General features: G+C 35.5%; 1 protein-coding gene and 1 long non-coding RNA gene across 2 annotated transcripts in view; one reads left to right on the forward strand and one right to left on the reverse strand.

The window, feature by feature from the left end:
- Positions 1-47: 47 nt before the first annotated feature.
- Positions 48-27,093, reverse strand: part of LOC114535873 — a 31,338-nt gene continuing 4,292 nt past the window's right edge. The window contains exons 2-37 of the mRNA XM_028557201.1: positions 25,718-26,035; positions 15,123-15,161; positions 10,816-11,490; positions 10,565-10,741; positions 10,157-10,273; positions 9,858-9,955; positions 9,507-9,690; positions 8,994-9,272; positions 8,403-8,681; positions 8,015-8,293; positions 7,321-7,599; positions 7,101-7,223; positions 6,846-6,965; positions 6,492-6,598; positions 5,983-6,180; positions 5,821-5,889; positions 5,544-5,649; positions 5,079-5,201; positions 4,846-4,915; positions 4,655-4,757; positions 4,526-4,572; positions 4,113-4,239; positions 3,756-3,853; positions 3,522-3,587; positions 3,163-3,265; positions 2,859-3,018; positions 2,605-2,671; positions 2,288-2,354; positions 1,992-2,083; positions 1,738-1,864; positions 1,571-1,612; positions 1,241-1,357; positions 1,019-1,076; positions 769-923; positions 230-307; positions 48-95 (exon numbers count right to left, since the gene is read on the reverse strand). Coding sequence (XP_028413002.1) covers positions 48-95; positions 230-307; positions 769-923; positions 1,019-1,076; positions 1,241-1,357; positions 1,571-1,612; positions 1,738-1,864; positions 1,992-2,083; positions 2,288-2,354; positions 2,605-2,671; positions 2,859-3,018; positions 3,163-3,265; positions 3,522-3,587; positions 3,756-3,853; positions 4,113-4,239; positions 4,526-4,572; positions 4,655-4,757; positions 4,846-4,915; positions 5,079-5,201; positions 5,544-5,649; positions 5,821-5,889; positions 5,983-6,180; positions 6,492-6,598; positions 6,846-6,965; positions 7,101-7,223; positions 7,321-7,599; positions 8,015-8,293; positions 8,403-8,681; positions 8,994-9,272; positions 9,507-9,690; positions 9,858-9,955; positions 10,157-10,273; positions 10,565-10,741; positions 10,816-11,490; positions 15,123-15,161; positions 25,718-26,035 — 5,195 coding nt within the window. The remainder of the gene's footprint in view (positions 96-229; positions 308-768; positions 924-1,018; positions 1,077-1,240; positions 1,358-1,570; positions 1,613-1,737; positions 1,865-1,991; positions 2,084-2,287; positions 2,355-2,604; positions 2,672-2,858; positions 3,019-3,162; positions 3,266-3,521; positions 3,588-3,755; positions 3,854-4,112; positions 4,240-4,525; positions 4,573-4,654; positions 4,758-4,845; positions 4,916-5,078; positions 5,202-5,543; positions 5,650-5,820; positions 5,890-5,982; positions 6,181-6,491; positions 6,599-6,845; positions 6,966-7,100; positions 7,224-7,320; positions 7,600-8,014; positions 8,294-8,402; positions 8,682-8,993; positions 9,273-9,506; positions 9,691-9,857; positions 9,956-10,156; positions 10,274-10,564; positions 10,742-10,815; positions 11,491-15,122; positions 15,162-25,717; positions 26,036-27,093) is intronic.
- LOC114535930 lies at positions 22,574-24,134 on the forward strand. The gene is made up of 3 exons (XR_003688375.1): positions 22,574-22,783; positions 22,890-23,054; positions 23,690-24,134. It is a non-coding gene; the product is annotated as an uncharacterized LOC114535930 (long non-coding RNA).

Genomic DNA, 27,093 nt, shown 5'->3' on the forward strand with positions numbered 1-27,093 from the left:
AATCTTCACATGTATCTTCAGAAATCTCAAAAAATTCTTCACTGTTTTCACGCGATAAATTTGGCAAACAATATTCTTAAAAACACCTTTGTGTCCTGGAAACACACAGACGAGCATCGTCATTAATCAAAGTTTTACCCTTTGTCCTAGCTGACAGTTGGACCCTCGTGTTTATTTCAGGTTGGCTAGTACGCATCTGTAACGAATTATTTGAGTATAGGACAAGTACCTCATCCTGGTAATCCAGTCTTCCACTGTTATTTTTTGAGCCATGTTTCACCGTAAGAATATTATCAGGAATGTTGTCCTGATAAAAAAAGTACAGTTATCGAAATATGGTTATCTTTGCTTCTACAATATAAAACCTGAATATTTTGTTCAAGTTCTAGAACCTGAACTGCAGTGGTGGGTAAAAAGTAAAATGCAGACGGAGATATTTATGCAATTCGCTCGTGTGCGACGAAAAATTCCTGAGAGAGGAAAAGGCACGCTTTTTCCTCGATGAGAGTGGTGTGCTCCTATAGGATTAAATGTTCAACATTACTCCCTTTCGAATTATGCGTCGCTAAATAAGCAGTTGAGATGTAAAAAGTCTGTCTCAAAAATGAACTCCCTTCTTCTACCACCAGGACCTGATGTTGGGTCGTTATACCATCGTCATCTGACGCCAAACCTTTTTGCCCGCAACCATGCAACGCCCTCTTAAAAGGCCGGCGAAGGAGGTAATATCTGACGGATTCGCAAATATGAGTTAACAAAATAACTCACCATATTTTCATCACTATCATGATATATAGAACTCATTCCACGTGGTCTCACACTAGTGCCATGACCATCGCGTTTGATTTCCATCAACCGTCGGTCAATACATGGTGTCAATGAATGCGTTGAACTATTCATTCGTTTCAGCGTGTTTTCTGCAACTATAATTGATTGAATGGTTCAGTTCATTTTAATTGGATTGGATTGTATCTTACCCTAAGGGTCATAAATGGAATACCGCCATCAGTCGCCTCACCTGTTGGACAACTTTCAGATTTGCTGTCTTGAAGCTTCATAGGGGCAACGGACCAAAGCTAAAAAGTGAACGTCATGATATAGCTACGTACTTTAATATATTTGTTTATGTTTTTGCATTATTAGTTAGTTGAATCATGACGTGTTCTGAATTTCCCTCTATAACCTATGGATATAACATAGAAACCAAAGATTGACGTGAAGTCAGGCAAAGATAACGTACCCAACTATTGAATGTGCTTGGTCGTTGTCCTCTATTACCATTGCCAGTGGAATGACTTGGAGATCTTGATTCAATGTTAGTTACTGCACAAAATACTTGATAATATTGTTGTCGAATCTGTAACAGGTTATGATATACATCAGATCAACTATTCAGGCATGGTTATTAATATTTTCAACCCTGAAATAGCTGAAGAATCATCTCATTTCGATAGATATAAACCATGCACGTATTTATATTTCAGTAAACAGAAAATTCAATCTAAAAAAATTGATCAACTGATTTGTGAACAAACACTTTTCACGCCTAGTCATATGTTGTTTACTTTACCTTTTCATCCAAGAGACAATGAAAAACGAATATAAATAACCCCTAAATTAAAAGTGAATGTTAAAACGACGAAAAACTAAATATACCAGTTATGAAATTACTAGCTATATTACTAGCTGAAATTACTAGCTACGCTCTGGACAAAATTGTAAAACAATCGAACTCACCTGAAGAACGTTACAAATGTTAAATATATATGCAACAACTACAGATTCGTTATTCAGATAAAACACTCCAAACACCCACGTGATACCAAGTAAACAGGTAACTATAGCAGCCCCTTTGGCCCAGTATCTGCAAACAAGGAATTTATATTTTAAGAAATAAGTATGGCAAGTTGTTTGGCACGTCATTATGTGATGGAGAAACAAAATATCTATTTTAAGGGTAACTGTATGTAAAAAGAAAATATACAACCAACCTAATTTTCCCCATCATATTTTTCTCTGTTTTATTGCAACTCTGTCGTCGTCCCATGACGCGGAATGTGCAGCAAAGAAAGAAAATATTCACCTGGAACGAATTATCACTTGTAAATAATATTTCTTTCACCCATTAGCAGGCTGATCGCCCAAAGCTCGGCTCAAAAAAACCAACATCATCACTCAACAACATTTTATTACCTACGCGCACTTACTTGAAGTTATCTCATGATTTATAGAAATAAAAATTTACAACTACCAATGTATCTATAAAATCTATTTTGATAAAACCTACCAGTATAATGCCCAGAGCAGGACCGACAAAACCCCATATCATATGATGACTCATTGACAACCAACAACTGTAAAAAATAATTCTATTATCTTCTATATTGGGATCCTGGCACAGAATACGACTCAGTTGTATGTAAAAGCAGGAAGCTGTGCTTGGTTTTGAAGCATGACTGAATTTTATGGCACATTCAATGTTATTTCTATTCTACCCAGAACTTCCTGCTATAAAAATAGAAGTATCAATGTTTTTAGAACTTTTTTCAAAATATATCTAGTCAGATACAGGGAGAGTATAAACACGACTAAAGCATGTCCTACCATTTGTCATGAAGGTAATACTCATGTCCCACAACCAAGGCAATGCAAACAATAGCAGCTGGTGTACCTAAAGTAATACGTTCAAATTTTCAGTCTTCCAAAAAAATCAGACAATCAAGTCTATAGGTCTTACTGTGTAATCTATAGTTTATAATACATATGCATGATCTGGGGCGTAGGAAGCGCGTCTGGGATGCCGGGGGTCTCGGCCCTGCGCAAGATGGAATTGTTCGATAAAGAAAAATTAGAATTACCCCAACATATGATCATGAACATCCTTTTATCTTTATTGGCGCTCTTTCGTTGAAACACTTTAACCAAGACAAGATACAATATAACACCTTCTGCCGCCATCCAATGAAATGCAACAAGAAGCAGATAATGTAACGCCACTGCCACAGCGTAACACGTCCTCTGCACAAACAAACAAACAAACATAATTATTTCATCTAATTGTTCAGTCTTAAAGAATACTAATCGTAAGAGGAGCTAAAACATTACCATCGGATGATGATTTGCTAATTTAAAGAGTAAACATGCATTTGTACAAATATTCACCTCATGATTCGTCTTTTCAATTCCCCATAAAAACAACGCTTCCCCAAGAGCCAAGGATAATATTAAATTTGCATGAATACTTGTTCGAACTTTTTTCAAATATCTAAGAATGTGTGATATTATATAAGCAGATGATTTATGATGTCTATTCTTGGAGAATATTTCTCGCAATTAATTACGTATTAAACATTTTCTTCTGATATACTGCAACGATAGTTTTCTTTCAGTTCATTGCTAGAGCGAGCGGCAAGAAATATGTTCAAATTGGAAAAGATCTCTCCATAAGATTTTCTAAATAAATGATCGATCTAATCTAACTGTTTTCTCATTATATTCTGTGATATAGCTACAATACTTACGTTGGCCTGTACCCTTGATCGCACAATTTAAAACACTGCGAACCAGATTTATAACCACAAGGTCGCCTAAATAAATTGATAAAAACAGATTCTCCAAATCCTGAACACACGTTTGCTGTAGAAAAGCCTACTTGGAATGAAGTCTTTTATGCAAGCAACGTAATGACCTATATTATTTTAAAAAGTACTTCTGCAGGGATTTTTCGAAAGCTTATATAACCATGATTTACTCACGGCAGAAAAACAAATGTGATAAATGCCAGACCAAGAGCCACCAGCGAAATACACAAACCAACACGAGTGATCCAACTTAATATTAACTCCTCTGAATCCTGAAATAGAATGATATAAATAAGTTTTACGGGAGTTGTTCGTGTAACCAACTAAGTACAGGTTTTACCGACTTCTACAATCTATGCACACTAATCGAAAATGAGATCTCTTCAAAGGGTGACTAATTAACATATATAGCCTTTGCTTAGTAAGGTTTTCACATGCACGGTCAACAAATAGCGAGTTATGAAAACTTTCTTTCCTTTCATCAAAGCTGGCGTCCCTATAGAGCGATAGTGATTAATAAACTTGACTTACCGACATTTCTACAGGTTGTATTTGCATAAGAACTGAGAAGCTCGTCATGTGATAGCAGTGACACACAGTAAAGTTTCTAGTTACATTAAACACTTCGCAACCAGTCGTTGACCAAGAACCAGGATTCCTCAAAAACAAAACAAATAAAAATCACGAAAAATTGCTGAAAAGAATTGAAGTAGCCAGTACACGATCATTGTCACATTCGTACACGAATACAATCAACATACAAGTATATCAGTACAAGTTTATAAATTTTAGGAGTAATTAAAATAATGACTAGAATAATAATGACTCGAGGGTCAATGAATGAGAATCAATGAATAAACGTTAAATTAACAATCCACATGAAACTATGTATACTGGGCGCCAAATACTCTCATTATAACAGAACTAACTCGACATATGCATACCTGGAAGTATTGAAGAATACACATTTGTGCTTGTCAAATTGTCCATCCTTAAAGAAAGCAAAAAAAAGAATTACATAAACATCATTACCAAATTCATCAAAAAACCTGTAAGAATAAACGTTCACCAACCTTTTCGTTTTTTAATATAAACTCCAAAGGCTTTCGAAATGGTGTGGATACAGGCGGGCTTGTAGAGATGGAAAGAACTGCTGTATTGACAAAATCCTTATCACTATATAGAATGTCATTAAAATGGATTAACTTAGTCTAGTATTCCTGTGTTTTCTTGAACAAGTCAACAAACACGATAAAAATCTCACTCTAATTGCTGATTTCCAGCCGACATAACGTCTTCAATTGTGTTGTACAAGATGACTGCTGCAGTTTGGTCTATTGTTAACGAAAATGTAGGAATAAATGACTACATCTATAAACGTATGAGTAGATTGCTGTCACAGAGGTAAATCAATAAAAGAACACTGATTCGAGGATGATCCAGGGATGTTCCAGAGATGATCCAAATGTTAAACCATCTCATGCAGGAAGAATGTACCTTCAATATCCATCCCTTCTTCTTGCTCTGGGAATTTAATACTGTCCATTTCACTCATGTGTTTCTCGGAAGACGTCGTATTGGTGTTCCGTTTAAAATGTGATACTTTTCCATACCGAATACCTGAAGTTGAAAGGAAGAAATACGATAATATAAGCGTGCAGGTCAAACATTTTGTTAACCTTCATTTATGCTTTCTTACTTCTTGTTTATAATTTTTAAATTTAATTGAAGAGAACCTTCAATTTCTCCAGTTCCTATAAATCTTTTTTTACTGTCTCCTTCGCTACTGCGGTGCAAGATGTGAAATAATGCATAACAAATTCAGCCAGAAAATTCAGCCAGATTTTTTTTCGAAATAAACATCAGACGTATTTTGATCGCTACTCTCGTTTTGATTCAGTGGAGTCTCCGGTTGAACAGCGTTCACGTATCCGAGTGTTGTTAATCATTCAATATATTTACCGATATGTTCACTTTGAATAGAAGAAAAATTTACAATCTTGGCCGATTTCAAAACAGCGTTATCTAGACCATCAATTATTCTGACACTATATTCACTTCTTTGCTCCTGCAAAAAGATATAAAGTTTCGATTGTAAACAATAAAAGATCTTGTGCAAGATTTTATCATCTTGTTGGTGAGGGAAATCTGAACTCGAAGTTCTTAGTAACATTAATATATTAAATCAAGTCTAACTGCAGGTTACATATACGACAGAAAAATACTTCTTAAAACTAACCTTGGGTATGTCATCCCAAACTTTCAATGATTTTGGTGAAATAATTTTTTCCGTGATATTCACTAGGTTCTAAATAGAAGATATAGGAATAGGAGTAACCAGAGGAATGAGAGCTGTGACATAATTTTAGTTTAGCATATTATATAGCACCATGAATCTTACCGTTAGCAAACTCTCGGTAATTTCTTGATTAGTCAATTCTTCATTCAGTTCATTTTGCTGACTCTTATTATACAACTGATCAATGACGTTTACAGTCTTTATAATATCTCCTCCATATAAACCTCTAGCACCATTCTTGTCGAGAAGATTCAGGAAAAAATCCCCAACCACTGTTGAGTTCAGTGTTTGGTCGGCGAGCTATATCAAAAGAAAAATTGATTGCACTTGGGTTTCAAAACTTGAAAAGTCTCAAAAAAACACTTCAGTAAACAGAGAGGAACAACGAATAAAGTTTAATTAAAGCCATGCAATCGAAATATGGCTCAATAAAACGGCAGACAGCTATACTCAGGAGTGAGCTACGATTCCATTTCACGCAGCATCAAGTATTCAATTCTTATAATCATAACGTAAATTTCCTTCATGACATCCTGGATCTCGTTATTACAAATGCATTCAGAATAAAACGCATGAAATGCGCAACGTAAAAAATAAATTTCATATCGTACTTTGTCATCTACTGCGGACATCCAAGAAGAAACACAATTACTCAAGTTGGGATCTGACCAGTATGGCGTGCTAGCATTTCCTTTTAGGCATTCTCGTGTCGTGATGCCTGAAATTACAACATACATGTTAAATCAGGAAAGGTTTATTGATATTTTATACTATCAGATCGATATACTATTGCTGCACGTATATAGGATTCAATGGGTTTTATAGAGCTATTCCAGGCTTATATGTGCGTTGCTCTAGTCGCGAGCAAACACTACACATGCATGCGACTGAGTTTTCGTTGCCGCTGAAAGTGGAATGAACCACTCATTCTAGAAAACCAACATTACTGTTAATATATTTTATACCTATTGTTCCATTAGGGCAAAGATTTTTGTCTGTTTGTCCACGATAAGTTCGTTTCCATGTGACATTTCTTGTTTTCTCCTCAGGACAAAAATCTGTTTCTGTCACTTCTGATGGCAACGCTGATATGCAAATAATATAAATATTTTCATACGAGAATTAACCCTGCCTAATATGCTTGCTGCGTGCGTGATCGTGACGTCAAATAAGAAAAAGTTAAGCATGGTTTACGACATACATGAACACTGTTTTTATACCTTTACAGCGAATCCCGTCCCCAGCGAAACCGGGCAGACAAGAGCAGAAATAAGAGCCCGCGGAGTTGACGCACTGCGCATGTTCACCACAGGGTGTACCATCCATTATACATTCGTTTGTATCTAAATGTCAGAATGTAAAATTGATTGATTAGGTATATAAACTAATTTCTTGAAACTCTTACTGCCGAGATCATTATTTTATTCATTGTTTACAAACCTTTAGTTTGTATAGTGAATTGCTGTGAAGGACGACCGTAACCTGCCCCAGATAATACTTGAACCGTCACGTAATACTTTGAGAATTGCGTCAGATTACTAAGCTCGAGTTGAAGACTTTCAGTTGTTTCAATATGAAGGATATTAAAGGCATTATATAAAGTAACTTTATAGCCAATGACATCATCTTTTCCATGCATGCTTTTCGGAGGACTCCATGTTATTCTAGCACTGGAATCCTTAACTTCTGGCGCAAGAATAAGTTCAGGTGGTGGCGGCTCTGAAAATCAACGAAAAGCAAGTTTACTGAGATTTAAGCTTATTACTTTTTGACTCACAGATGTCCGTAGGAGTATCAGGGAGTCATTGCTAACGGTCTCGCATCCTTTAGTGCCATTAACTCGCGCTTAGTATTAAAAACTTGTTTATCTGGTTAGTCTTCTAGCCAACAATTAATCGGCTATTCGTGTATCCGTGAGTCGTCTCATTGAGACCTTTGATTTGTAACTAAAACCAATATCAAGAAATTGTGGCAAGATTGAATTTGGTGATAACTTGATATATCTCTCTAAAATATTTGGTGTACAACACTGTAAAGTTTATTTTATGAAAGTCAAAATTCATGTTTCGAAAGTTTGTGTATCAACAAGTGGCCAGCAAAATATTCCTCGTTACGTGAAGGATAAAATACTTACTACTACGGGCGGTATGAAAGTCAACAACTGAACTAGGAATGCTTTCATATCCATTTTGCATATTATGAGCAACAACCCAGAAAGAATAATTCATGTTTGGTTCTGATTTATTAATCAAGTATTTCAATCCGCAATCCCAACAAAATACTTTCTTCACGTTATTTTCCAGTCCTAAGAGTTGGTGGCGTACTCTGCCATACTCCACTTGAGATTTGTTCCAGGAGATAAGAATTCCTTCTAATAATAAACTGACCCTCAGTCCTGCTGGGGTTGTTGGTACTGCATGGAGCAAGAAAAAATGACATCCAATTAGGCGGCGAAATTGATGTTAAATAATTTAAAAATTGAAAAATTGCAAAATATTCAAATACAAACTAAGATTACCCACCATACAATCCAGTATCGATGATTACTTCGCCAGTTGGAGCACTTTCATAACCTTTATGAACGTTGTACGCTACGGCCCAAAATCCATATTGAGTATTTCTGGCGACATTTTTCATTAAATACTGTAGATTACATTCATCGCAAAGAAGCTGTTGATGTCCATTTACACGACCAAATAATTTATACTCTACTTGCCCTCTTGGAACTTTGGATGTTTCCCAGCTAACATGGATTCCATTTTGTGTAAACGTAGCGGTTAGATTGCGCGGTGAACTTGGCGCTAAATAAGGAAAAACAAAATGTCGTATAGACTACAGACCTTTATTTTTGCTAATTAGCCTCATATTAAAGCAAATCAGTGGCGGATCTAGGGGTAGTCAGGATAAATTACACAGCTAAATTTTAAATTCAAAACACCTTAATAACAACGGTATTGGTTATGGACTTCAAAATGATATTTTTAAATAAAAATCTACCAATGAGATTGCGATTTTCAGCTGTAGTGATTCATTCTGACTACCCCTAGATCCGCCAGTGAAGCAAATATAAGTCATTTCTAATCAAATTTTAACTCGAAATAGACCCTACTTACTGAATGAAGGCGTAGTAATCGTGACATTATTAGATGGTGGACTCGTATACCCATTCTTTATATTCCTTGCAATCACCCAGAATGTATACTCTGTATATTGTTCAACGTACTCCAATCTGTATGATTCGCCACAGGCACTACATATTGTTTTCTCGTTGCCGTTCACTAGGGCAAACAATGTATAATCTACTAATCCATTTAATTCTTTTGGTTGTCGCCATTTTATCACCAATATTTCTCCTTTTTGCTTTACTCTCAAATATCTTGGCTCCATGGGAACTATAAAGAAAGAAAGATATAATCAATACTGAATAGTTCACTCTGATTTTGCATCATTCAAAAAAACAATGCTTTGTCTTATTATTTATATGAACTTTAATTACATGAACGAACTTTTGACAAACAGTTATACAAAGCTATCACTCGTAGCAACCATTCGTAATCATCATGCACGGTTTCATATACAATGTGAAATGAGATTGTTTTGATCGAAAGTTTTCCAAATAGACTTACGTCCTTCCGCGGTTTTTTCTCGAAGAGTGACTGCTTGGCCAGTGCCATGTTCATTTTTACACGCAAGTGTAATGATATATTCTGTAAAAGGTTCAAGCTGTTCCAAGTACGCTGAGGCTACATTTCCTCTGAATGTGGTGGACCATTTTTCCGGGATTCTGAAGTCATCTTTGCGATAAGAAATCTGCACGATAGGGAAAATATGAAATTATTTAACATGCAACAAAATATATGCATGCACACCAGGTTTTAGTGCAAAAATATTTCATGGCATAAACGGTGGACGAACACACAGCTGCATGATGATCTTAGACAAGTGTGAGTATATTTCAAGTATATGATAGAACTAACCTTATACCCTTGAACTGGACCATCTATTTTTTCCCATTCTAACAAAAAATACCTCGCAGCTTTTTCTCTTACTGCGAAATTCTTTGGTTTTCCTGGAACTGAATTTAGGAAAGTTTTGATTTGAGTAAGGTTGCATGCTTTTCAATGAACTGGACTGATAAAATTCTCCGTCTCGTAAAAATTCACACCAAGTATTCCTTAACATTATATACTCACATAAACTTATACTGCATATATCGCATGAGGTATTATTGGGTACAATGGAGCCCAAACATTTTTACGACCAATTTTTATCTTACCGTTAAGTTTAGTATTGCACGTGACTCTGGATGACTTTGAGACAACCATTTTTGATGTATTCTTTTTACTAACGAACATTCTGCGCTGAACTTCAACAATGTACTCTGAATTTTGAACTTGAAAGAAAGGGTGAATTAAAACCGAGCTCGTTTATAATTAATTAAAGCAAGCTAGCACAAAACAGCTACACTATAACGTCCTATATGCTAATTTATAAGAAGATGTGATTTTACAGTCATATGTATGTCGATCATAACTGTTTCTATATAGCTACAGTACGATGGCAGTTCACTTAGACTGTACACCAGTAACACCACAACATGATGACAACGCCGCATACATCACACCATGGCATGCATGGTGAAAATGATGATTTACTATATAGCGATTTGTTTCTTACAACTCACCTAGATGATGAATACTAAAATTAAGAGCTTTTGAAATATATTTTCCTCTTCCATCCACTCCGTTTCTCCACCAAGTAATCCGAAAATCTCTTTCTATCTTGTACGTTTGATATCTATCATCGATGAGAACGTTTAAAGATGTTCCGTTTGTTTTGCATTCTTCAATCTTCGGGCGATCTGAAGCATATAGCATGATTAGACTGGAAAAAATTCCTCTATCAAAAATCTCTAGTAAAACATGCTTGCCTTACCTAAGGTGTTTCTGTAAACTTGATTCATGAGATTTTTAGACAGTTCATAATGCCATATCACAATATCGTCGTAATCAGCTTTCAGCGTCGTTCCGTAAACTGTGGGTGGTGACAATACCACTGCACACTTTTTATACCTTTGTTTAAATGCTCGACCTGGAGCTATCTTAGCTCTTGTTTCTTCACTCATCAATACACTATCTTTAAACATTCGCAATCCATTTGATTTGACCACGTGATGTAAATATATAAACCAGTTCCCAGGTTTGGTGGGGAAATCACATTGCCACTTGCGTTGTTTCATAAAAACAATTGCTGAAATATGGCGTTCGTCTGTCCCATTTACTGCTCGAGTGGTTTGAAAAATCATTAACCCAGTATCATTTGTGTCACTACCAAGCAGTATTTTTGTCTCATTATCATAAATTGGTAATTTTACCCAAAATGCAACGCTAAATCCGTTCTTTGTACAAAGGTGAATATCACATAAACATTCCCCAAGAAATTTTCCTAATCGCACCCAACCATTGGTAAAAAGTGATAAATATCCTCTGTTCTCTCCAGTGACAATCCCTCTCGTTCCTTTCCATTTTCCATCACGAGAATATCTCACATCTCTTATCTGAGTTTCATAGTCGAGTGGCCAGTAATGACTTGCACCGCGGTAAAACCCGCCTAAATAACAGAAATTTCATGTCATTAGCGTACTGGATCTCTTTAGGGCTGCATTTCCCTTTAAAAAATTGAGTGAAATGTCATTTTGGAACCTCTAATATAGACTCACATACTATCCACGTGTATACCCCCCCCCCTTCCACCCACGACAACACTGTATACCCTCTCTTGTAAATTTTAATTTCATTAAAGGGAGATTAAGCCATCCACTTTCGTAACGTAGAAGAAAAACGTTACATATTTGCGCTTTTTGCCACTTTGTTCCGACAACCTTTCACAATCAGTTATCTACCTACAACACGCATCATGTCGAAAAAATAACAAAATATATGACCTGGTTGGTCAAGCAAGATTATTCTAAGTTTATTTGAATGACAGAAACACAGATGGCACTCATTGCGTAGATACTTCAACATATTATACTTTATCAGTCGAACGGAAGATGTGTTTTTTACACAAGAATTAAACAGTAATCTAGAAATATTTCTCAATCATTGCCAAGAAACTGAGGGATATTTAATTATTTGCATGCAATTTTCAAATCAGGCAAAGTGTTGACCGAACTGAAAAGTAAATTTTGATTTTTCGACACTTTTTTCTCGTAAAAACTTATATTCGAAGGATGGTGAATCACCGTGTGTTTAAAAATGAACAGTTGGACAAGTGTTATCTTGTCAATATGATGCAAGTGCATGTATTTCGTATAGTTCATGTGATATTGTTTCTTCACTACTTCATTAAAAACAGGATCAGACAATGTTGAACGGTTCTAGACTTTGTTCATCATGTTGTTGTGAATCACAACACTGCATGCTATATATTTCGACCATATTTTGTGTGGCGTGGCATAAAATTGTTTCATCCTATTTTATATTAGGACATTATCGTCAGTTGACGGAAAATACGATAGGAACACTTCACTATTGGATAGAGGAGCTCTGTAATTCAAGCCGTGCAGTTTCACAGTTTGATTTTTTAAAGTAATGCGTTTTGGCAAAATGAGACTTACTCCATCAAAAATACTTGAATTATTTCCTGAAACCTGTACATCGGAAACGCATGTCAGACAAGATTTACTTTCTGCTGTAGTTAAAACAGCAAAACAATTCACGCATTTTGAGTATTAAAAGTGTTTCCTATAGCATTCTAAGAATGTGCATCATAATCAATATATATCTCTGCTGGAAGAAAGGTAAATTAAATTTTCATTACAACGAGGCTAGCATCAATTTCGCTATTTTATGTGATTATGACGACAGCAAAGATAAGAATGTAAAGTAGTTGATGCAATGCCAAAATTGTTTCAAAATCTTGCGGATAAGAAGACGATTTCTCGTAGGCTACAGACAGCGCAACGCATGTGGTCGTTTCTAATCAATTAAAATTTAATTAGTTGGCAATTCGACACAGAATTTACTTGACCTTTCTCGATATATCTTGCGTGCTATAGCATTGTAACTGTTTCACAAAAAAACACCGAATAATAGTGTTTATAGTGGTAAGTTTTCGTCATTTCTTATAGGATTTCGGAACTAAATCGACTTACCCCAATTGACCCAAAGCCAGGAAATTCATATAAATTTCTAACCTTAGATAATTCTGAAAGTTGCGACCCTATATGGTACTGTGTGAAAATAATTCAGCAGGACGAGTAGCGGATTTATATACTGTTAGTCAAATAAAAGATAACAGCTCACATTTGAATATATCAACATTTTTAATGCTTCCATTCCGTTGTTACAAATTTAGTTTCAGAAATTCAGATCCAATATAGCACCGTTTTTATTCATTCATGCAGGTGCTATGAATCAGTTTGCATTCAAAATTGTGCGCAGTTTATTTTGGCTAAGTGGATCCGCCACTGAACAGGCGTCTAATATACGTGATAAGAGGAGGAAGGGTATTTTAAAGAGAGAAATACTTATAATCAGGAAAAATTGTTGTTACCACATTCCTAATGATTACATTTCGATGCAAATAAAATTTCATGTCGCTTGCTTTTACTATCAAACAATTCTCATAAAGCATTCCCATAAAAAAACGTTATATTCTTAATCATGTCTAATTTTAGTTCGCTTTATTTTTCATTATAATGATTATTCAAAGGTTATCTATATGCAATCAATACAACCATTTTTATTTGTCAAAGAACGAGCCAAAACAAATACATGACGCTTGAATTATGTCAATAAAGTGGACATGAGTCACGCGAAGGACAACGTCTTAACGCTTAATAAGATTAAACATGAAGTCAGAGATGCACAACAATCTGCATGTACTTCTTAATTTTAGCCGACAAATCATAATTTAACCAGCGCTGCATAACATGCATGCAGTGATATAATTACTCTGTATAATAAACGTCACATGCAGGACAGCTCGTGGTGGGTATATATAAAAGGTGAAACGCTACAACACTGTCTTTAGAGAAATCAGCAGGGTCTATCTAAATGTTTAGGATTTATAAGTCTCGTACTCGCAGGCTACAGAAAAGAAGGATGCTAGCGCTGGAAAGAACGGGCTCGATTTTTCCGTTGCATGCATGCAAAGGTTGAGTGGTTGACTGCCAAAAAGACTAGAGTCTATTATGAGCAGGGGAGGAGCCTGTCATCTTGCATTAATTCTAGTAGTTTATATAAAAAATGCAAATCTTTGAGATTAGTTAAGATTGTCCCCTTGCTTGCACCTGTAGGACTCAAGTTACGCGATAGTCAATCACGCAAAAATCAAAGAACACGCAAAGCACTGTTTTTATATAGGGGGATATATAAAGCCCAGTTTGAAATAAAATAATATTTTTATGCATTATTATCCATTCTTCTAAATTTTGTTCATTGAAAACAACTAATATATTTTCAAGTTTGATTTGATGATAATGAGAGATTTCAAAAATAAACAAACTTTTCTTTTTGGGTTGTTTACATAACCGAAAGTCAAGGATTTGAGCTCTTCCTTATCTTCCATATATGTTAGTAATTTCATCTGGCAAGAAAGAGTTTACTAGCTATCTTAAATAGCTGAAGATAACTCAGATTGATGTCGTAAGGATTAATTTAAATACCAATAAAAAACAAAATAAATTGCAAGGTTTGAGGTGGTACATTCGTCGACTTTTAAAAGCAGTTTCACTGATGCTATATGTCTGATTGTATATAAAAAATGAAAACTTTTAACGGTTGCACGACGCAGTAAAATACCAGCGAAATGTTTATAGTTTAATCGCAGCTTGAAATTCAAGAGATGAAATTCAAACATGCATGATATTAAATGACATATTCAATTATCACGCGCCGCACACACACATATATACACCAGAAAAATTGTAAAATTACAAACAATTTTGACGTTGCTATATCGTTCGTAGATACAAACAAGACTCGATAAAGACGAAAACTCCCTCTTTTTGCGCATTTAGCAAATGACGCGTTCGTTGTTGCGCTGTGGACCGTAGACGTAGTGGTCGCGTTATGTACACGACGAATTAAGAGTGTTTACATGCGACAGTTCGACTTCATCCAAATCAGTCAGTTTATTAAAGGAATAGAGGATAACATTATGTTTCAATACTAGTAAAGTGTCCTACGATTTGACAAACGAGACAAGATGGTGATATATACGGTGGGTATACTAACCTTTGTTTAAATATTTGGTATCAGTTTTTGACACATGACCTACAACAAAGTGCAAAATATCGTGTTAGTGTCTTGAAAACATTCAAACTGTATTTGATAAATTCTACAATCTAAGAACTTTTTGTATACTTAAATATAGTGAGAATATTCACTACAACATGGTTCACACTATGACTCCAATAACCATGAGTATATAATCAGTATTAACGGCCAATAAATAACAGTTATACTACATACAACATGTCGAATCGTCGATTATATTATAAAGCACCTAATAGACAAAAATATGTACATAAGTTACAGACAAAGGTGGCAAATGTACATCTTAAAACAGATTTTTACAGCAAAAGACGGCAGCTGTAGATCAAAATTTCTCAACTTGAATCCGCAAATTTGATCACGTCATTTTTCGATATTTTCTCAATTATTAACAAGCATTAATAAAGGTTTGATATTTCTACCTCGGTGTAAAAGCACGTCCTCATCAGCCAGTGTTGTACAACACAATTTGAAACTAATCGCCGCAATGTAAAGAACGAAAATATTTCTTCCCAAATCCATTGGTTTAAGTTCAGGCGTCTTTCATACTAACCCAGCCAATCGTTATGTTATTAGGGTTATTAAACGGAATTTTTGTGAACGCACGTTATTTAACAACGATTAACGCAACAATGTCTTATCTTTGCGCTGGTTTGCGGTGCTATTGTGAATGATGCGGTGAAAAAGTTCAACCGGATGTTGCAACAAAAACCGGATGCAGGAGTCACACCGCGTTTAATCCCTGGGTATAATCGCTGTTTACCTTGAACGTGGGCGCAGTAGGTTTTGCGAGGCCGAAACCGTGCCCAAATAAAAAATAGGAAACAATTCTTTCAATTTTAGTAAAATGACTAGACATTTAGAACAACCCTCATAAAGTATTCGTCGAAATATTCACTTTTCTCTCATGCAGCTCACAATTTTTTTCAGTGAATTAGAACAACTTTCCAACAGTGTGTGCAAACATAGCCGCTCTGACGTCACATGAGAGTGCAGATATAACATGCCCGATTCCGTAGGAATCGTGATACGACAAACCCACTTTTCTCCTCTTTTCCTTACGAGTATACTTGGACAATCTCGTTTCCAGTGTGGTACCCGGAGCGCTTCTCACGTGACATTGTAAAAAGTTAAGGCACCTGGGAACGAAGCTGTCTTATTTCCTGTCCTTGATCCAGTTTCATACAAGATGCTCGTGTCAATTGATATCATAGAATGATGGAAAGTAATTCTATTTGGGCTTGTATTAAAATAATATCTCTTCTATAAGTAATGAGGAAACGTAAGTTTCTCCAGCCGGAAAGTCGTCGCGTCATGAATTGGCAAGCAATTTCTCACTACACAATGAAAATCTCGCTGAACCCACTGCCAAAAATACACAAAAAAGATCACTAAACGACCTTTGTCAGGAGTGTGCACTTCTCATTCGGACGAACGCATTAAAAATAATAAATAGATAATGAGGCATTTCATGTTACTACCCAAGAACTACACGAGAGGTCAGTTTCACACAAGGCTGATGAACTATCCAGACTGAGGAACTATCAAGACAAAACATTATCTGGTATATTTGAAAATTTGAAGAAGCTGCCACGCCGCTACCTGCAGTTATCTTTGATCGTATCTCATATTTTGCAATGCGTTACTTTAAATACCATATCAGTTGATTTATAGTTCTCCTTTCAATTACCAAGATTGCAGATGCATTCATCATCAAATCAATAGATTTTTTATACACTTCACTGCCGAAAGCTAAGCTGTTAAAAATCTTAAAGGAGAGTGCCTTTTCCGTCGCATTTGCCCAAAGTTTTCCGAGTTTGTAAGCATATACCAGAACTTTCTATGGCCATGGAATTGTGCGGCAATTAATATAGCAATATATCCACAGATGGCCCAGCATTTAAAAATAGCCAATTGTAGATTGCAAGGTATTTGTTATTTCATCAGGTAGGCTGGTAAAACTGATCATTAGAATACTGATCAAAACAATTGCCATGTTGAAATATTTTGCTTGCATGGTCTATAAGGAGAGGGGGAGACGGGGGATGGATTAGACCAAACTTATTATCTACATTTACGTTATCCATTAACTGCATATCAGTTGATTAAAGCCACAAGTGCATTAAGTGTCTGGAGCTCATTAAAATCGTTAGATAAGCGAAAAGCAACATGGCGAGTTTTTAAAACAGCTTAAATTACCTTTCAATATTACTTTATAAATCTGAGGTTAAAAAAACTTTTATAAAGCAGGCGCAGTAATTAAAACATGTCAGTGTCGTCACAAATTCATGTTTTTAATTACATCTGTTTTATTTATATATCTTTTCACATATGCATGAATGATTTATTCACTAGATAAGAATCGTACGTTTGCCATATTTGATTGCCATGCACTAACTAATGCTATATAGGCTGTTTGCACATGCACAGAGGTGTCTTTTTAGAGGTGTTTTTTTAGACGGTATGAAGTAATAATAGAAGTTATTTATCAGAGGATTAATCTCAAAAAAAAGTTTACAAACGCCTAATGAATGCAGGATAAGAATGATGAAAAATTGTAGAGGCATCAGCAAGTGTGGTAGTAAATCCTCGCCGTTTGTGAGATACTTGTTGTTTCAAATCAAGTTGTTAGTGGGAGGATGATACGTTACGTTTTTTATGCCATCTGTGTGCTAAAATTACTAACCAAAAAAAGTATCAACAATAGAATATGTATATTTGCCTTAGTGCTTCATTATCTGGCATCCCCTCTAAAAACAACATTATCAGAGGAATAAGCTGATATAGATTTTAAATTAAATAAAGTTTATGAAGAACATTCTTGAACCAAAACTTATTTTGTCAAGAATTATTTTTTGCATTAAAACTCAACATTAACTGCTCTGTCACATGCAAGTTTAAGAGATTCAGATGATTAAATATTCATAGAGTGCCATCGTCGACACTTCACAGATAAAAAGATTACAGCTGTTCATCAGTATTAGGATTATAATATTAATATTTACGCAATTTCGACCCCGTTTCAACGTAGTCCGAGAGAAATGTAACTTTATTGTAGGGGCGTCTTGTCGTTTTGTACTTCAGGCGTTTTTAATCATGCAAATACCTATTTGTAACTTGGTATATACGAGTCCCCAGTCCCCCAGTTACAACTAACTCTTAGGACACGAGAGATGAAAACGTCCAAACGAGTTACAAGTTGCCGTTCATAATGAATTGTGTAAAGAAGGCCTTCCGACATAAACCTAAGTATTCCTGCCTGCAACATCCTCTTTATATATTCTCATGCAGTAATATTCTCGAAATACAGAGTACATGCATGCATGGAGGCCCTAAGAATACTTCGTGCAGTCAATGTGAAAATGTCATGAATGTATACACTATTTTAAAAGTAATAATAGGTAATCTAAAGTCAGCAATCTGTAATCTATATAGTCCTTATGGATGTGCCATACTGACGTGCTAGAGTGCTGAGTCGTATTTATGATAATCATAGAAGAGAACAGTCATGGTCAATGACCGTTATTTTCTTTACGTATGAATTTTCCTATGGCATTTTGCCATGTCGATCGGCTTCATCGGAACTTTGATCTACCCTTCCATTGTTTTTGGTACTAGAGCTAAAAGAACTACCATTCTCCAAAGTTCACCCGGAAAATGTGAATATGCATGTTCCAAATCATATACTTTTCTCTTTACAAAATACTCGATCGATTCACCAGGTTTTCGAAGTAAACTTATGAAACCCGTACATGCTATGTTTAGCTGTAAAAATCAAAAGTTCTAGTCCTAAACAAAATCATCGTATATGCATGTAAACATGTAAACACGAGGAGAATGTGTATGGAATATGGATACCTGCAGATTAAATTATTCCCATTCGGTGTTGAAAACTAAGTGCTTGGTATTGTGGGAAAACAAAAAAAAGGAAATTGCTAAGAAATTAAGAAAATTGCAAAGTAACTTCAGTTTAAATATTTGTGTTGGAAAATATAACGATGATGGGTGTCTTGTAATATTGTTTCATGACCTTCATGAGGGGAATCAATCATAGACATTGCTTCTTATAACTAACTGTTCTTGTGAAAATCACTAAAGTTGACAAAATCACAATAAAATCACGCCTTTAAAACATTGAGTAACTGATGAAAAATCACATAGGAATTAAAAGAAAATATATAAATCCCGCCTCTTAGTTATTTGATGTATATGTTGGCTAGAACCTGCACTTCAAGTATTTTTCTTCAACTCCGATGACATCAGTAATGAGTTTCACCGCGCCACGGAAAAAGACAGCTTGTTCGCTAATAGTGGCCTACGGGCAATTACAGCACGCGATCTTGTATAAATGACTGAATAAGCTTAACAGAATGCTGATATAGCTAAGTTTGTTAATGCTGGCTGCCCATCATTAGTAGAATGTCAAGAATAATCCTAGCTTACCCCTTTCAGAAAGCCAACAACTTGCGCTTGCAAAGAATCCAATGATTATAACCAATGATCTCATTTTAATAAAATTCTTGAACAGTCATCTGCCACACAGATGAACGTCTTTTAGTAACACAAACGGTACATTCTTTGGTTGTAAGTAATCACTGAAGTATGCCAAGGATAGCAACGTAAAACCATGGATGACGTTTATTCTCCACTTAGTTGAAATAGATAACATATATCAATTCGGTAACTCATGGCATCAGGCACGCTCAACGCGGCAACAATGTTTTTAATTTATGATATGACTGAATATTCTGGAGAATCAGACCTATAGGTCCTGTTTACACCTTCAGATAGTTATCTGGACAGCTGTTCAGTCGGGTATTGCAGTCACGTTAGAATAGCTCCATGACAGACATGAATGATTGAGTCAAAGATGGAACGATGAACGACTTATAATAAGCATGCAATTATTAATATATTGTCGTAACTGTCAGGGGTTTCGGGTTATCTCTGCCCAGCGAGAGGTTGTATATATGCTAAGAGGATGGGCGCCCAACAATGCGAATAATAGAAAAGTTTAATTCATTTCCAATCCGCCCTCTGTTGATCAAAGGTTACTCCAGTCCAGCTGTAATCATCCCATATATGCTTCGTCTTTATGGTAATATATGTCAAATATACACAAGTTGAAATAATCGATCACAAGCAACTGTTTTTTATCTTTATCCACATAAAATATGAGTCAGTATTGTTCTTAAATCCACAAGAGTAGAATCTTTACAATGAAACAAAGTGACCCATGCACCAAGAAACAATTAAACCTGTCTTTGAAGAAGTCACACCGCGCGAAAGTACACGAATCGCCTGACGATGACCCAAGTCGTTCTACTGGAATACTTGGAATGGATACACGTCAAACAGCTCGAGCTATTTTATCAGTTTTCTTTAGTGACAGAAGGCACAGATTACTTAAACGCCTGACACTTCAAGATTTATCACTATAATTATAACAACAGCTGCAAAAGAGCAAGAAATTTAATCCTGCATGGCTACACATTAAGAATGCGAAGCTTTTAGTTTGTATATAACACGGAAAATGTAAACATGAACTCATGAAGCAGTAATGATGTCTGTATTAAAACATTATCTCATATAGTTCTCAGTCTTCAAAGTTTAAACCTTTCTTTAATCCTACAATACATTGTGATGATAACAGAAACATGTGCTGATGTTGACAGCTAAACAAACAGTATATAACCTCATAAGTATACTGCAAGAGTTTATTCAATGTATTTAGCGAGCGTATCGTTAGCCAACCTTAAATCATTTTATCATTTTATTTTTCAATCACTTTATTTGTCAAATCCATCATATGCACTATTGAGTGCATGCATAAGCTTCCGTCATAAAAATTTAAATCACGCATATATAGAAAGGCAAAGCAATTAACATGCATTTCCTTCAATTAAAAATCAAAATTTCAAACCTAATTCATATGAAATTCAAACATGTTTTATGTTTGAAAACCTTCCAAATAATAACCCAGGTCAGGGTCAGTATGGAGAAAATGGCAAGCTGTCTATCGATATTCAAAGATTAGTTGTTTATCAAAATATCCAATCTTGCATGTTTCATTAGTGATTTAAAGAAAAGCTAACGGACAGCAAATCCAACGATCAGCTGCCTTCATTTTCTTTCCTCGACGGGATCTACCTCCCAATATATTCTAACGCTCACATGCGTTGCTCCTCTTTACTTTACACAGCAAGTAACGTCAAAACTAATTTCACATGCTTTTGGAAAGTGATGAAGTTAAAGTGAAGTAATCTGCTATAACATAAACACAGCATGAGGAAATGTTCCAACTATTAACCCAATGAATAAAAACAGTGTTTTATATTTTAATTAATATTTAAAATTGCTCAACAATTAAGGCACACATAGTCTTGCCTTCATATAGCATGCAATCTATGCAGCAAGCATTTCTTTCAAAGCATTATACTCATCTAGTCAACTTTTATACTAATCCGAAAAGAACCTGGGCCTGGGGGTTAGCAAAGCTCTGGCCGAATTAACAGAATTAAAAACCGTATCACTTTTTTGAGAACACTGGATGTAATTTGTGTACTCATCCTTCAAATATAACCACGTACATGCAGACTACAGTTATTAGAATGCACATGGTTCAGTCGAAGGCTGGAAAAATGATATTGTCAATACATAGATATTGATATGTAATGTGGCCTGGTATTTTAGTTCGGTGCAACAAACAATACAAATACAAAAACATACACACAAAAAACAGGTGTGTAGAATTACACACCAAGGTGTGTTTGACTACACACCAAGGTGTGCTCAATTGCACGCCATGGTCTGTAATTTCTGCACACCTTTCTACGCGCTTTTAGAAAGCACACCTTGGTGTGTAAGGAAACACACCTTTGTGTGTACGCAAACACACATTCGTGTGTTCGAAAACACACCTTTGTGTGTTAGCGAAAACACCTCCTTTTGCACACCTTCTCTTTTACTCATTAAGGTGTGTAAAGTAACACACCTTTTCACTGAAAACACACCTTTGTGTGTTTGACAGCACACCTTGACCCATCCAAGAAACACATCTTTTGATGTGTTATAAAACACACCTTTAAATTATTAACAATATGCTTGATTGGCCTTATTTATTACCTATAGTATTTTAGTGCATCGATAAAAGCGTCAGCCTTACGAGGAATTACACAAGTCACAGGAAATTTCACGCTGTTCCATTGCATTTAAATTTAACTTTTTGCTTTAAATTCCTGTTATCTTTGGCCTGCGTTTCAGCTTTGATCAGTATTAAAAACTCTAAACATTATATAAGACATAGATTTAAGGTTTACTTTTGTAATAAGAATGATTAACGTGGGTTGTTTTTGAATATCTGCCATACAGACTTGTATATACAGGTCAGTGATCTGATACGTCTACGCTTTTAACCAATAAGAATGTCGCGAGGTGTGAAACCCACGCGCACGAAATACAAACCACTGTTTAGTGTTTACATTTCCTTCTCTACTGTGACAACTGTGCTTCGAGTCTGTTACAAGTTTAAATTATGTTTATTGTGAAGGCGATTTTAAGATTTTTTTGGAGATGAACACACGAGAGCTTATGATGTTGTATAAAGAAGAAATTATAAGAGGGTAAGTTGTATTGCAGTGCTTTTCGAATCGTTTGTGTCAAACATTTGTATCAATTTCAATATGGCCAACGAGTGTAATCAATATGGTTGTCTCTATCTATTTGTAGCGAATAAATTGATGGTTCCGTTACAAACGATGCAAAGAAATTCAAGACTTCGAAGGTCCCGAATAGCTTGAAAGTGAAAAGTCTGCTTCATTCTAATAATTCACAGACCACCGAAGCGCATGGCGACGCGAACAGATTCGACATTCAGACATCACAAGAGACTTGGTGAGTGTTACGTTTTATCTTTCAAAACTTAATTGTTCTAGGTGCTTTTAGAAGGAGATTTACACGTATATCGGTGTATACATAAGGCTGTTTATGCCATAGTTTATGCTTGGTATAAAGAAAGCATATAATTCGCTAGGTGTAATCTTGATGAATTGTTTTGTGTCTTAATTTATGTTTAATATTTTGTATTCCTTTTGGGGGTTAGTAACATTCCAAAGGACCAATTTTTGTCCTCACTATACTGCATTTGCTTTCTAAATGTTGTAAATATTAGATAGTTGATTTGACTTGAGTGTTCCAGAATGGTTTATGATTTTTAATACTATAGACTTGACTACTTATCCTGAAAGATAGCTATATATACATATTTAAATAAAACTTTCCCATTTTAAAGAAACTATAGAAAATGTGCCCAGACCCCAATTTTTCAAATTTCAATAGAAGGTTATAATTCATGTAATTATACCTGCCTATACCTGACAATACATCCTAAATTCTTTTACCAAAAATAAATCTTAACTCATAAATTGGTTATCATTTAGCATGTTCTATTATTAACAGATGCTTGTGCACATCTTAAATTGGAAAATTTAAATACCAGATCCTCTTATGCATTTATTTTATATTTTCAGGTGACCTTTGTTGATTATGAAGATCATGAATTAAGGCGATGATGTTATTGCAACAGTTGAGCAGGCACCATACACTCCAACAAACAAGAACAAGGGTGACCAACAAGACAAGAAAACACCACCAAGTGTCAAGTCGAGACGACATCAAGTCAATAAACTGTTTATAGAGTAAGACATTATTTTAAACTAAACTGCATGCTTCAAGATATTTATATAATTCATTACTGTGACTTCATGTTAATTCTTAATAGTATTGGAACTTAAAATATATTTATAAATTAATATTGTGTTTGTGTGTTTTCTAGCCATGTTTATATGTTACTTTTAGGAAAGGTGTGCAACTTTTTACTTAAACAATTTGTGTGTTCTCCAGCACAGCTTTAGCTGTGTAATGAAACACACCATGGTGTGTATGAAAACACACCTTCTTTGAAAACACACCTTAGAACGTGTTAAAATTTGGACAAGCCAAAAACACATCTTTTGGTGTGTTTTTTGACACACCTTTTAGTGTGTTCTACACACCTTTTGGTGTGCACAAAAACACACCTTGCTATGTGTTAACACACCTTTGAAGATGCTTTTTGCACACCTTATGGTGTGTTAAACACACCTTTAGGTGTGTTTCAAAACCCACCTTTAGGTGTGTTAAAATTTGGACAAAAAAGGTGTGTAAATTTAACACACCTTTTTTTAGTGTGTATAAAGTAGAATCCTGAGTATACTCACAACTGCCGGTGTATCACACTTGAAACAAATGAACTTGCCGCTAATTTTCTCGTGTTTTATAGTCGATGCTGTTAATCTCAATGTTCCGACAATCTCCGGACGAATTACGTTTTTGGACACTCGGCTCCATGCAGCGCTGTGGGTGGATGAAAAGTTCCACGGAAACAGGCTAGATCTGTTGCTAGATTTCTCGTATAAACGAACACTGGTGAACTATGGCATATGGCATATGGCTGTTATGTTCTCCTGGACACAACAAGCCTTGCACATACAATATCCCTTGAGTATATTTCCCAAAAGCAAAAGCATCATTTTAAGCCAAAATTTGTAAATGAGACAACAATTCCTACTTCCTAGTATTATTCGTCTTAAGAATCTGAAACAGACGTCGAACTTTCCACTTGCTGAACCTAATGTTAATGCATGCTATGCTAATGATAACATGTCTTTGTTTGTCGACATATGAAACGGGCCTTCGGGGCTGTTGACAAGAGACCAATCACCCGAGATTCAAGAAAGAGTAGGATAATTTTGAAGTTTGAACAATGGAACAATGCTAGTTTTTATTTGTCATAATTGGACATATTTTACGCCCATATAATTGTGTTATATTTCTTGTATCTCTACCGCGGCATTTGAAAACCTGGCTAAACACTGCAATTTAGCCGGAAACAAATTTAGGTATAGTCCAATTTCTGGTGCAGTTAAAAGGATATCTCGGTATATTTATTTGACAATGCACAGTTTTAAACTGACCCAATTTTTGCAATGTTAACAGACTTGCACTAGGAAATCTAGTTCATAGCGAGGTTTCCATGCAGTGTCTTCATTGCGAGTGCATGCAATCATGTTAAATACTTGCATATATATATATATTTTTTGTGTGGGTTCAAGTAGAAAATATTTAAATATATGTTGGCTTCCTTTAGTAATGATTTCTATCATTTGGACACTGTCCCGGACACAGCGTTTCTGCATGCTGATCATGCAATTATGGTTGAAGATAAAACATTCAAAATCAAACTGATTAAGATTCCAACCACTAAGTTATATAATAATTCCTGGAAGACATGCTCCCATTGCATGCTTCTCACATTTCAATAAATTGTCCGCCATAATTTTTGCTTCACTTTTTTAGGGGCAAGCAAGTCCTTCAAGAACTTAGTCTATTATAGGAATCAGTTCTGGACACAATGAGTTTAGGTGTGCATGAGTGAACTTTAGCATGCAGGTATATATATAAGTTTATCGCAAGTAATAAATACGTACGGACGTATAAAAACAAATACGCATATTTACCCAATTGTGCTGGTGTAGTGATCACAACGACATCATTACAAGTACTTCTCGTTGTTTTGTAATGCTTGTCCACAACGTTCACACATACTTCATATCTCATATTTCCTTCGAGACCGTCCACTATAGCATTTGATATTGATCCAGTGATATTCTTCTGTTGTTGTATCGTTGACGATCCCTTTTTTAAATGAATAGAATATCCTATCCCGCCCGGATGTTTTATTGGTCCCTTCCACGCGAGGTATATTGCTGTTGATGATATCGGTCTTGCTTCAGTAAGTGTTACTTGTTTAAGATACTCTCTTTCTGAATCAACACCTTTAACAATATAAACAGAGAATTGAACAAGGAAAAGATTGGAACTTAACATCGAGAATGAAAACAACTTCTGGCTTGCGAGGTTGAAGGATTGAAATCCGATTTACATAATCAAACAATTCCCATCAGTTCAGTCGTAACTGCTACTATCACGTCGTGGGATGTCTCGGCCAATACCGCCTTAACAATCTCTCAACTACATTTAAATTCCATTTCTTTAGCAAACTATGGTTGAATTAAAAACCTAATTGACACAACAGACCAGGAATGTTGGTGAATATATTTTTTGAGACTGTTTGCGAACAATGCACCAAAATAAAGAGATTGATCCAGACTTGAACCAGATCTATTAATGATACGTACGCCTACTCGTATATAGCATTAATAACATTGACTATCCCACAAGGTCGAGATCCACCAGTATTCATGTAATATTTCAAGGTCTGTCCGAAAAAGGGTTGATTTCTAAATTGCATCAGTCGATGAAAATGGCATAAAAATGCGTCTGTTTTTCTATATGTCAAGAATTCAAAAATATTGATCGATTTGAACATGGATTTGATTGGAATACTTGCATAGAAACGGCCAGTATCTTGTAAAGCGCATTGAAGGTGTAACTTAATCTTACTGGGTTATAAAGTATATAAACGTTGCCAGCCAGCTAGCCGCCTGGAATTCAGCCAAGAGCTGGGAAATCCCAATAACGGAATAAGCCCCTCTTCGCTGCATTCCAACCAAGACAGTGGTGTGGAATAAATAAAAACTTTATACTATGATATGATTATGAGAATCTTGCTTTACGCAGTCGTACGCTGTGTTTTTTGTCGCCGAGTGTGAGACGACTGTTTTAACTCTTGTCGTTGCTGTTGTCATAGTTACTGTCGATACTGCTACAATTGCCATTCTTGTTGCTGCGCGTAATTGCATTTTCAATTATCAAATAGGATTACACTGAAGGCTCTTTTAGGGAAGTGGCAATTAAGTGAATTTCAATCAAATAACAGTGAGTCTAATCATGCCAGGGATTTCGTAATAATAGAGTGAATCAAATATCTGAC

Source organism: Dendronephthya gigantea, unplaced genomic scaffold, assembly GCF_004324835.1.
Source record: "Dendronephthya gigantea isolate DGI-Jeju-01 unplaced genomic scaffold, DenGig_1.0 000127F, whole genome shotgun sequence".
Taxonomy (NCBI): Eukaryota; Metazoa; Cnidaria; class Anthozoa; order Malacalcyonacea; family Nephtheidae; genus Dendronephthya; species Dendronephthya gigantea.